The 13,025-nt window shown below is 37.7% G+C and overlaps 1 protein-coding gene and 1 long non-coding RNA gene across 2 annotated transcripts in view; one reads left to right on the forward strand and one right to left on the reverse strand.

The window, feature by feature from the left end:
• Positions 1–800: 800 nt before the first annotated feature.
• LOC136836257 (uncharacterized) overlaps positions 801–13,025 on the forward strand; it is a 134,267-nt gene continuing 122,042 nt past the window's right edge. Inside the window, exon 1 of the long non-coding RNA XR_010852354.1 lies at positions 801–1,147. This is a non-coding gene — a long non-coding RNA (uncharacterized lncRNA). The remainder of the gene's footprint in view (positions 1,148–13,025) is intronic.
• LOC136836542 (uncharacterized) lies at positions 8,147–11,132 on the reverse strand. The gene is made up of 4 exons (XM_067100984.1): positions 11,026–11,132; positions 10,388–10,585; positions 9,496–9,642; positions 8,147–8,501 (listed from the first exon to the last, which is right to left on the reverse strand). The coding sequence occupies exons 1-4, from the start codon at positions 11,128–11,130 to the stop codon at positions 8,385–8,387; spliced, it is 567 nt and encodes a 188-aa protein (XP_066957085.1). The 5' UTR covers positions 11,131–11,132; the 3' UTR covers positions 8,147–8,384.

Raw genomic sequence — 13,025 nt, forward strand, 5'->3', positions numbered from 1 at the left:
TTTTTCAAATACTCCAGATTAAGCCTAGGCCTAAGCAGCGAGTACAAAAATTCATGGTGAAACAACCGCACTGTATTCATTACTGTAACTTCCAGTTTCAAAAAAAAAAAAGTTATAAAAAACGTTAATCTTCGTAACACTGAGCATTCGAGAATTCACATACGGTTACTGTTGAAATATCTCGCTGTACTTAAGCACAACTTTCCTTAGTTTGATATAACATTCTTCTTGGCTTTTTCAAAAACGAAGTTTGGCGTCGGTCTAAGCATTGAATCCAAAATTCCTTTTCAACGACTACACTCTTTTCATTACTGTATATTCTACAGTCTCATTTGAAACCTAAAAAAAAAAAAAATAAAATAATAAAAAACCCACTCCCAGTATCACAGAGCATTTGAGACTTTACGTAACGGTTACTGTCAAAGGTTACGAGGATATGAAAGAGAACACGACAGTCTCAAACAGGAAAACAAGACGGTCAACACCACACCTGTTTTTATAAGACTGTTTCCATATTCTTGAACCCTTTATTCTTTACGTTAGTAATCACGCTAAAAAAATCACCGTCTCGTGATTAAATTGTTGTATATTAAATATCCACAATTATATCAATATGTAAAAGTTAAAGAATAAATGCCTCCGAACACCTGACGGTATTCCTCCTCATTGGTCATGTTGAAAATCAGAACAGCGGCTCTGCGAGAGCGCAATTGTTCTAGGTAGAGTTTAGAAAAGGGGGGGAGGGCCATGTTTAACCGATGCAAGTAACATTTAGAAAATTAAGTTTATGTTGCGTTGCAATTTCGGAAAATTATAGTCATGGTAAGGGTAATTTTTCAGTTGTTTTGATAACTAGTTTTGTATAGAAAACGGCTAATCCTTAGGTATGCTTGTTTGTGTACTGTTCTCTGGTTTACGAAATCGTTTGGAAGTTGTAGTGTGGTCCGCGTTGTGGTGCGTTTTTGGCTTTTTTAAGACAACCTCGCTGTGTATGTGCACATCGCCGCTGTTGATTAGTTATGTACTATACGGTGAAATATATATTACCATTAGTAGTGCAGATAAATGTATACGGAATAAGTGAATGCTAAGAGAAAATCTGAAGTGAGCACTCGAGCACCTGCGCGGCCACCATATTGACAACAATGTAAGTACAGCCAGAGATCACACCACTATACATTAAATTCTTGTTTTAATGGAAATGACTTACTAGTATCTCTAGCTAGAATTCTTTAAGATCTTTGTTCAAATATTACCTGTATGTAATAAAAGGCTCAGTTTGTTGCGAAATAGGCTACAATTTCGTCATAAATTCATGAATATAGGCTATGTACTGTACATTTCATTTATAGGCAAGTGGTGTTTAGCCTACCTACATATATTTGTACATCATTTATACTAAAACACGTCTTTAGTAGAGCCTTCTGCAAACTTCCTTCACTATCTTGTAAAATTAATAATGACAATCGTTATTGTAAGAAAATGATTATATGCCTAGGCTGATCGTAAGTCAATTGAGGGGTAGCAGGCGTGAAGAGAACGCGCGTAAATCACTTCGCCAAGCCAGGAGTTCGCAGTCTCTCTCTCTCTCTCTCTCTACCGTGTTAGGATAGTACCGCCAGTGCACCCCATGTTGGGGTAGTTCCGCCAGTGCACCGCATCATTACTTAAGGCTGTTTGCAGCGTGCTTTCGGCCCCTAGCTGCGATCCCTTTCGTTCCTTTTACTGTACGTCCTTTTATATTCTCTTTCTTCATCTTACTTTCCACCCTCTCCTAACAATTGAATCAGTGCAAACCGCGAGGTTTTCCTCGTGTTACACCTTTCAAATCTTTTACTGTCAATTTCCATTTCAACCCTGAATGGCTTCATAGGTCCCAGTGCTTGGCCTTTGGCCTAAATTCTATATTCAAACTCTCAATATATATATATATATATATATATTATTATATATATATATATATATATATATATATATATATATATATATATATATATATATATATATATATATATATATATATATATGTGTGTGTGTGTGTGTGTGTGTATGTACAAACATAAATTACGCATACAAACTGCCTAAGAGAATTTCAAATATACTTTAAAAGCGGTTATCGTTTGAATAACGAAACATCTTGGAAAGGGTAAGAATGTGGATCAATCTTACGTAAACTGGCGCGACTCTATCAGTGAGAGGTCGGTTAAGGAGTACAAGATTAATGGTGAAGGATTGGTTTGTGATAAAGGTGACCTCATACATATGGTAAACATCACAGCGAGAGGGAAATGGGTGTTAAAAGGATCTGGTCCATGGATATGGTAATTCGTATTGACGGCGACCTGAGATAACGATATACGAGTCTATAGGTATGGTAATCGGTGCTGAAGGGGCAAAGAATATTGATGACGACTGAAGGAATTTGAATATGGTATGAAAGAGCTTCTTACTAAAACCACAAAGAATATACTTTATAACTCTTGTAACATTTGATTGCAGTGTACGTTTCTTATGATGATTTTTTTTAATAGTATAGATCAAACAACAGTATAAATATTTGGAAGGAAAATGAGCTTTGTGTGCGTGAACCTAAATATTGACGTAATCAAATTGCAGATTACACATTTTATGAAGGATTAATAGACTGAGTATTTATCAAGGAATATGAGAGGTTTGCGGTTGCATTAATTCGGCTTTTGAAATTGTCATATCACAGATCATTTTATTTCTTTGGGAGACCATACCAGCCAAAGGCCTTTAGAATACTGATCACTGGGTTACCATTTCTTGCTAATATAACTGGGATTCAAATCTAAGTTTCACTTTGGTGAATACGATATAGATTTTCATAAGCTACCAACTCCTAGGCCTAAGTGAAATCTAGGTACCACCATGCGTTTAAATTGACACCATAACGTCGACTTGTCATTGCAATAACATAATACAAGACATACCTCTTAACTATTGGTCTTACGGAGAACTGGTTTTCCTTAGGCTCAGTAGCCTATCGATTTTTGGAGGGGTGGTCTGATACGACACCCTAAACTGACACGGGGTCGTTCAAACACCGGATTCTTCAAATAGCCGCCGGTTTGTTCATTCATAATGTTACCAAGTGCTACCAGTGACTCAAAGCCCTGGAGGAATATGAGCAAGTAAAGCCACATTACGTAGCTCGCTGTTGCCCACATGGAAGCACTGATTCGTTTAAACGCGGCCCAAGGCTGTTGTAGGCAGTTGTCTGTCGTTACGTAATAAGGGGTCTGTGGCGCCGTCGGGGGCATCACATAATGAGCCATTTTGGTGACAAATCCCAGACCTAGAATGAATCTCTTAAAACATTGCTGGAACTGCTTTCGGGATTTATGACTCTCGTTAAAGTTATGAGGTGGAGCGTCGCTGTTAGTTCTGGTGATTTACTCGGAAGGTTAACACGAAGGAAGGAAGTTTTCAAAAAAGCCATTTCACAAGGTTATAGAATATTTTTTGCGCAAAGCTGACTTTCGTGGCTTCATTGATTAGTATCAAAGTGACTGCCTACAATGTGTCATTTATATGCATCTTCAGTCATTATAAGCTAAATATACACGTGCAAATAGATACACATCTGATTAGCAAATTGACCGGTCACGCTGTTTGTGAAGTTATTACTTATGTGCTAATATATATGTCTATATATGCATATATGTGTGTGTACACGTATATACATATATACACATATATATGCACATATATATAACATAACATAAAATTATATATATATATATATATATATATTATATATATATATATATATATATATATATATATATATATATATACATATATATATATATATATATACGGATGCATATATATATATATATATATATATATATATATATATATATATATATATATATATATATATATATGCATTACCACATTCCATTCTCATGGATACCTCGAAAATTTTGAGTGCAAGATCATTGCTGTTTGATCAGTCAGTCCCCCTTCATTTTTCTTTAGAGTGGCTTTGTATTGGTAGAAAACTTCAGTGAAACCTTTGCAGTTCCGGTTTTATTCTTAGATATGTCTGTTCATCGGATTTGGTCTCCTTATAATACCATTTCCAGGCGCAAAGTGGAAGGTGATCACAAGTAAATCAGCAGTGGAAATTTCATATGTGAACATCAGAATATTTAGAAATCACATACTTAAATAATAAGTAAAATATGCACCGAAGTTTCTTCGGCGTAATCGAGTTTTCTGTACAGCGCATAATCAAGGCCACCGAAAACAGATCTATCTTTAGGTGGTCTCGGTAAAACGCTGTATGAGCCACGGCCCATGAAACTCTCAGCCGGCCGTGGTGGCCTGTGTTGTTGCGTTGCCAGAAGCACGATTATGGCTAACTTTAACCTTCAGTCAAAAAAAAAAAAACTACCGAGTCTAGAGGGCTGCAATTTGGTAAGTTTGATGATTGGAGGGTGGATGATCAACGAACCAATTTGCAGCCCTCTAGCGGTAGTAGTTTTTAAGATCTGGGGCGGACAGAAAAAAGTGCTGACAGAATAAAGTGCCGGCGGACAGACAAAGCCGCCACAATAGTTTTCTTTTCAGAAAACCAAAAAGGTTGAACCTGACACTGACGAAATGAAATAAAGAAAAAAATTGAAATGTCAAGAGGCTAAACGAGGAAATGCCTTACCAGACTGCCAAACAGAATACGATTAATATTCAGGAGAAGCCGGTTGTCATAAACACACCAGCACGAGATCTGCTTCGACTGTGGGAGAATATTATTGGGTGGAAATATTGGTGTCCGCGACAAGGAGGTTGGCCAAACCAGGGCTAAGCTCAGCGGTTCCTCGAAGGTACTTTTTGTTTTTACAGATATTCCAAGAATATTGGATTATTATGCTGTTGCTGTGGGTGGTGGGATACGAGTCTTACAGAAAGTGTCGCTCGGTAATACAGATTGTTGTTGTTTTTATTTATTCCCATTTTGAATCCAAAATTAAGTGCATTATTTATTTTTGCATTTTTCATATCGAGTATTTTATATATTTTCAATTTTTTTCTTAGATCAGGATGGAGGGACATATTATGTTAATAATCACCGATGTGTTTACTTTGTGTCTTTGGTGAGTGAAGATATTTACAATTATTCGCTCAATAAATTCTGGAAGTGAGTCTTTTACGTTTCTTAGAAAATAGCTTTAGTGTATCACATTGGAAAGCACTGCTGAACATTAGTGTCTTTTATCCGGTAGGGGGTTAGTTGCGTTAGTGCATCTCACCGGGTGCACTGTAGGCATTATTTAGGTTCTTTGCAGCGTCCCTTCGACCCCTACCTGCAACCCCTTTGATTCCGTTTACTGTACCTCCGTTCATAGTTTCTTTCTTCCATCTTACTTTCCACCCTCCTCTAACAGTCGTTTCATAGAGCAACCTTTTTACTCTAAATTTGTCTTTCAACGCTGAGTGACCTCATAGGTCCCAGGGCTTGGTCTTTTAGGCCTAGATTTTATATTCCATTCCATTCCATTAAGGTATTTAATGGACAAGATTTTTAGTAGAGTATCTTATATCTTACATTTCGATTTTTTATCGGTTTTAATTTTAGTTTTCTGTAATAGAAAACTATTGTGCCGTTTTCTGTCCGCCCTCAGATTTTATAAACTACTGAGGCTAGAGGACTGCAAATTGCTATGTTGATCATCCACGCTCCAATCATCAAACATACCAAATTGCAGCCCTCTAGCCTCGGCAGTTTTTGTTTTATTTAAGGTTAAAGTTAGCCATAATCGTGCTTCTGGCAACGATTTAGGATAGGCCACCACCGTTCCGTGGTTAAAGTTTCATGGGCCGCGGCTCATACAACATTATACCGAGACCACCGAAAGATAGATCCATTTTAGGTGGCCTTCAATATACGCTGTAGCGGCTGTAAAAGAAAAAAAAAGTGATTGCGCAAACTTCGGTGCGTTTTTTACATGTTGATGCTGGTATCTAACAATTGTATGATTTGTTTCCAGTGCTTAGCGTATGATTTTCTCGGGACTAAATTGTTGAGTGTAAAGGTGATGCATTATAGAGTAAATGTGAAACTAAATAATTTTGTCATGTTACCGTAACATGGATGAATAGCAATAAGACTGATAGTTTTGGGTAAATAATATTGATTTCAGAGTAACAGGCTTTTCTTGAGCATACTTTATAATGATTACAGTTCACTTACGCACTGGAAACGTTTTTAACTGCTTGTTTTATTGATAGAACAACCGATTTTATGAAGCTTTGTGTGTCCTTTCCGATAAGACCACCCTCCCTCAGTATAGGATATAAAATGTCCTTCCTTCTCCTTTTGCAACATTATCCTTTCCTTTCCCTTCTTCTTTTCCCCTTCCATTTTCTCTCCCGCCCGGGACACTGGTTCCAGCGATGTTTACGAGACCTTCCATAAATCTTCCAGGGCGACGTCGCCTGGAATTTGCAGTCCCGGTTTCCTTGTGATATTTGCGAGGATTTGCTCTCGCTGATTGGTCAGCCAATGAGATGTATACGAGCCAATCAGTGGCGGTCACCCGACGCTTTGTAAAGAATGGGTCCTTGTTCACCCGGAGTTATCGCCGAAGTATAGTAATTTGCAAACGCCCCCTCCCCGGAAGGGGGCATCTTTTATCTAAAAGTTTTTGTCACTTTAGACCGGAATTGTTCTTTTGGGTAGGATGACGTCACATTTTTTTATGCATTTTGATAACGGGATGGACCTTAAAAAAAGGAAAAGTCTCGCTTCATCTTTGGACTTCTTTAGGATACTTTGTCCTTTGCAGAAGTGTTCTTACAGAATTGAAAATGATAAATATCCTTTTATCAGATTCTCGACTTCAGCTCTGATAGGTAAATTCTTGCCTGTAGCTTTTGGCATTATAAATTGGCCAAGTGTTCTTATCCATTAAATGATAAATATCCTTCCAGCTCTACATTAATTTGTTTTATATATTTAAACGCTACAAAATTTGTGTTGCTGTATATATTTAAGACGCCAAATGAGCATTTTTGTCTCATCATTTGTATGATTGTCTTTCTAACCATGTTGTTATATATTTTTTTATTTTTTTTTTGTAATGATAAGAAAGTGATTGGACAAGACTGTCATTTCAGTTGTACGAAAACGTCCTGTCGGTGTGAGAACAGAAAAACCTTCTGTTATAATTTTTTCAAAATCGTTCCCTTTCAGATACGAAAACGCCTTTGCGATGTAATTATTGGGAAAATGTTCTGTCGTTATGATTATGCGATAACGTTTGGTATATTTTCCAGTACGAGAACCTGATAGCCAGCTGACTATATATTCTCTTATATTTTGACCTTTCCACTTCAAGGGAAAGTCTGAGAATATGACAAAACAAATCTTCCTCAATTTGTTTGTCATTGTTCAGTAACTCGAATAACTTGGATATCATTATTTTCATGGAAATATTTTTAGGAAAATCTCATACGCTGAACTGATTAGACTTGTCTGTGCTTGCTGAGATACAGGTGTAATGGTTTATAGGTATATTTATTATTGAGATCTAAGAGCTCACCTCACAGGTGAAGCTTCCTCGTACTTCTCAGCTGTAAAAATTTTGATCTTCACGACTTTGAACCTCCCAGTTCCACATGAGGATAAGTTTACCTGTTACTTAGAGAGAGGGAGAGAAAGAGAATAATCCCATTTAAGGGCAGATAAATGCTCTCAGAGGTTGAGTGGGAGCATCCAATATCCACTTGACTTTCCCTGGTCAGTGTAACATCTGAGGTGGGCCACACGTCATTTACCTCCATCTCGAAAGGCAAATGGTTAAGTAGGTCTCTCTCTCTCTCTCTCTCTCTCTCTCTCTCTCTCTCTCTCTCTCTCTCTCTTATGAAGACTTTGCTAAAAGACAGTCTTATGACGGTCTCAAGTCCACTTATAAGAAAAGGACTGGTGAAACTTTTAATGACGCGTCTTTATTTAAATATTAAGTAATATTTCTGAAAGACGATATGACCATTTCTTAATTCACTCATTTTATTGTAATTCTCGGGGAAGGGGGGGGGGGCGGTTTATGAATATGAAAACAATGGCCGAGAGTTTTGTTTTTGTCCACTTGTAAAGGAAAGGGTTGGTGAAACTTGCAGCAAACCTTAGCACCGTGGAGCATGTGGCAGTGGGTCACAAGGAAGCAGTCTAGACGCCGGCAGAGTGATTAAAAAAGGTAATTGTCTGTCAAGTAACAACTGTACAAGGAGGCTTAGGCATCCCTCCCTAGAGCTTCTTCATGTAGTAGGTGAAGTGGGAGGTTCCTGTCCCTTCCCTGACGGCCTCCAAGTCGAGCAGGGGACTTCCCGTCTCGTCCGTGATGTCCCTGGCGTCAATTCGACGGACCGTCGTGTATCCCGTCTTCTTGGCTATGTGGTCGGTGATGGCGCTCACCGCTTGGATGGTGGCCACGTCGCAGCCAAGGTCCTTTGCCCTTCTCCTCGCTCAGCTGGTCAGGGAGGATGAAAGTTAGGGGTCATTTAACGAATTTGGGTAATAGTTTTCAAGGGCTTAGTCAGGTTTTAGTTTTCTGTAAAAGGAAACTATTGTGCCGGCTTTGTCTGTCCGTCCGCACTTTATGCTGTCCGCACCTTTTTCTGTAAGCACTTTTTCTGTCCGTCCTTAGATCTTAAAAACTACTGAGGCTAGAGGGCTGCAAATTGGTATTTTGATCATCCATCCTCCAATCATCAAACATAACAAACTGCAGCGCTGTAGACTCAGTAGTTTTTATTTTATTTAAGGTTAAAGTTAGTCATAATTTATTTTATTTATAGGTACCAACAACACAGGCCACCACCGGACCGCAGCTGAGTTTCATGGGCCGCGGCTAAAAGTTCATGGGCGGTGGCTTAGGCCATCAGCAGACCATGACTGAGTTTCATAGGCCGCGGCTAAGAGTTTCATGGGCCGTGGCTGAAAGTTTCATACAGCATTATACGCTGTACAGAAAACTCGATTGCGCCGAAGAAACTTCGTTGCATTTTTTACTTGTTTATTTTGTGCCTAATTAGCCTGGTTTAAATGGTAATGAATCGAGGCAGCAGATTACCTAACGGAAACCTGATTAAATTGCCTGGTTTGCTCAAAGGCACCTGACAGACATAAACAATTTTGAAAGAAAATCAGTAATTTTTTTTCGGTGGAATGGCCGGAAGACTCAAATACAGTGATTAAAGCCAATCAAATGTATCTGTCCTAGTGAGTGATTGTTAGTCTAAATATAACTTAAAATGAAAATTACCTTTATGTAGATCCTACAGGAGCGACTGACAAGCCTAAGTAGATCTCATAATGAAATCACACCAAAGTTATGGTGTCTGAGTAAGTATTTTCGTGCATACACAGAATTTCTCATGAGGGCAAATCAAATGAGTATTTCTAGAGTGTTTAAGAGTCTCCTCAAACCTAACTCAGAATAAAGATGGCCATTAATTTCTTACCCGAACGAGCTTCATTCCGAGGCCCTTGTTGCCGTAGTTGGGGTGAACGCAGAGGCACTGCAGCTCCAACTGCTTGTTAAATCTTCCGTTTTTAAGGATGTCGACGCCAGCACACAGGTCGTGGAGCACTTTCGAGTACTTGTTCGACTGTAAAAGTAGAACTGATCAGCTGTGAGGATTAATTATGTTCTTTGTGGATATCCATTCAGTTTTTTTCAACTATCTAATAAGCGTTTATACATCCATGCCGGTTCCTGGCCCGGATTTAAGAGTAGTTTTGGACTCTTCCTTGTAGCAAAAATACAAGTTAATGAAACTTGCCACAGATCTTAACGGTCAGGTATAAGCAGCCTTGAGGTGTAATTAGATCCGGAATTCATTAAAGTATGTATTACAAAAATGAGCTCACAGAATTATGGATAAGTTCTCAAAAGCTTTTGCGTAAATCTTGTGCATGCTTGCAATTTCAAACCTTCCTTCGGATTGAGTGTTGATTAACTACTTTAAAAAACGAAAGCTAAGCCCAAACAATGACATAACTTTCTCCGTAGGGGGCAATGCTGTCAGTGCGCCTCACGCGGTGCAGTGTAGGCATTACTTAAGGTTCTTTGCAACGTCCCTTCGGCCCCTAGCTGCAACCCCTTTCATTCATTTTAAAATACCTCTGTTCATATTCTCTTTCTCCCATCTTACTTTCCACTCTCTCCTAACAATAGTTTCATAGTGCAACTGCGAGATTTTCATCCTGTTACACCTGTAAAACCTGCTTTACTCTCAATTTCCCTTTCAGCGCTGAATGACCTCAAAGGTCCCAGCGCTTGGCCTTTGGCCAAAATTTTATATTCCATTCAGTCAATAACATAACTTTATATATATAAAAAGACGAAATTACCTTTTCGGTCTCGAGTCCCCCTTCGCCGAATATTTCGAGGTCGCCCTCGGGAACGAGGACTCGGTTGAGCATGAAGGCGACGAGTCTTCCGGAGGCGCTGTCCCTCACGCCGATGCTGACCTCGCTCTCGAAGGTGGGCGTCAGCGACTTCTTCATGTAGGGAAGGAACTCCTCGAAGGTCATGTGGAGGCCCAGGCACTGGGGAGGGAGGGGTGGCAGGTGGCGATGATTGTGATCATGGTGGAAGTGACTAATTATTATTATTATTTTTTCCAGTATCCATATCGATCAATATTTAAAAGACGACTATAATAATAATAATAATAATAATAATAATAATAATAATAATAATTATTATTATTATTATTATTATTATTATTATTATTATTATTATTATTATTCCAAGATCCACATTGATCAAAATTTAAAAAAACGATTATTACTATTATTGGAATAATAATAATAATAATAATAATAATAATAATAATAATAATAATAATAATAATAATAATAATAATAATCTTTTAAATTTTGATCGATGTGGATCTTGGAATAATAATAATAATAATAATAATAATAATAATAATAATAATAATAATAATAATAATGTGAAAATCAAGGTAGCTGGATACACTTACTAGCGGTTCCCGATCCACGTACGTCCCTCTTATCAAGTTGTGTATGGCATTTTCGTCCTTCAGTGTGATGACGAACTCTTCGAAGTCGTCCTGTGCGTTGTCCATTCTCAGCTGAAACGGGTCGACAATATAATGTATCAGAAACTACATACATATATATATATATATATATATATATATAATATATATATATATATATATATATATATATATATATATATATACATATATGTTTGATTTTAAATCACGAAAAAGGTAAAAACTTGATGATTGTACGAACAAAGTTACAGCCAGGAAGGAAAAGGGAAACAATGAGATAAGTAATTTCGTCATATTACCAAATTGCAATACATTACTACCCTAATACTATTCTCTTGCATTTTAATACATTTTTATCTGATTGTTAATTTATTAATTTATTTTTTCTTTTTTAATAAGTGGGATCTCTTCTTTCTGTATTTCCCTTTACCTCCTCTTACTTCCTCTTACTTCTTCTCAATGAACACCATTACATTCTTTGGAAGCTTGAATTTCAAGTCAGTGGCTCCTGTGAGCTTGTTCCATATGAATAGGTTTCATCATCTGAATAATAATATTAATAATAATATAACAGGGGAAGGTCTGCTGTGGTTAGCTTGAAATAAATGTGATATGAAATTTCATCACTGATATACCCCATGTCATTTCATATACGTGAATTTTATAACAGTTTCAGTGTTGTAAATCAGAACTTTATATGAATGCAGATTTTGAACGACAATTCACTTTAATTTTGCAGTTTTTGATTGCATATCAAACTGAATGTTAATTTTAAAGCTGCAGTTTTTGCAGTGCATATCAAACTGTCTATTTTCATGCGGTGCACTGTAGGCATAACTTAATGTTCTTTGCAGCGTGCCTTCGGCCCCTAGCTATTACCCCTTTCGTTCCTTGTACTGTACCACCTTTCATATTCTCATTCTTCCGTCTGACTTTCTACCCTCTCCTAACAATCGATTCATAGTGCAACTGCTTTGAGGTTTTCCTCCTGTTATAAGCTCTTCCTTGGGCGAGTCGGTAGAGTTGTGGCCTTGCAGTCGTTAGTCCCCAGTTCGACTCTCCGGCCGGCTAATGAAGAGTTAGAGGAATTTATTTCTGGTGATAGAAATTCATTTCTCGCTATAATGTGGTTCGGATTCCACAATAAGCTGTAGGTCCCGTTGCTAAGTAACCAATTGGTTCTTAGCCACGTTAAATAAGTCTAATCCTTCTGGCCAGCCCTCTCTAGGAGAGCTGTTAATCAGCTCAGTGGTCTGGTAAAACTAAGGTATACTTTTTTTTTTCTCCTGTTATACCTTTCAAACCTTTTTCTGTCAATTTCCGTTTCAGAGCTGAATGGCCTCATAGGTCCCAGCGCTTGACCTTTGGCCTAATTCTATATTCAATTCACGTCTATTTTAATCATACACGAAATTACTGATTAAAATACTGGGGGGGGGGTTAAGACTGACCACTGTCAGTTCGGTAAATTTCAGTTAAGTTCCATTTGTACATGTTTGAGAGGAAGCTTCCAAAGCGATGATGTGTGACAAAGGTTTATAAAAATAAGTGTATGCATAGATCTTGAACTATATAAATGATATAGTTATTTGTCCGTTTGCCCATTCTTTGCACTAAGAACAGTTACATAACTTTCCTCTCTCTCTCTCTCTCTCTCTCTCTCTCTCTCTCTTCTTTAGAATTTTGACCGGTTAAATTGTCCTGATGACAACAGAAATTTCTTTTGTTTCCCAAGAGTGAAGGGCCTTAATTGCCTTTCATTGTTATGAAGTTGTAATGAAATGGGCTGCTTAATAAGCCTCATTAACGCTACTTCTTATAAAGTCTCTCTCTCTCTCTCTCTCTCTCTCTCTCTCTCTCTCTCTCTCTCTTTCATTGTTATGAACTTCTCAATAATAAATGGGCTGACCTTAATCTCTCTCTTCTCTCTCTCTACTTAGATAAAGTCTCTCTCTCTCTAG

This window comes from Macrobrachium rosenbergii, chromosome 56 (genome assembly GCF_040412425.1).
Source record: "Macrobrachium rosenbergii isolate ZJJX-2024 chromosome 56, ASM4041242v1, whole genome shotgun sequence".
NCBI lineage: Eukaryota > Metazoa > Arthropoda > Malacostraca > Decapoda > Palaemonidae > Macrobrachium > Macrobrachium rosenbergii.

Coding starts and splice junctions, on each gene's coding strand:
- LOC136836542 (XM_067100984.1), bottom strand. CDS start 11,130: ATGGACAACGCACAGGACGACTTCGAAGAGTTCGTCATCACACTGAAG. Junction 10,586..11,025: donor ACGTGGATCGGGAACCGCTA/GTAAGTGTATCC, acceptor CTCCCTCCCCAG/TGCCTGGGCCTCCACATGAC. Junction 8,502..9,495: donor TCGGAATGAAGCTCGTTCGG/GTAAGAAATTAA, acceptor CTCCCTGACCAG/CTGAGCGAGGAGAAGGGCAA.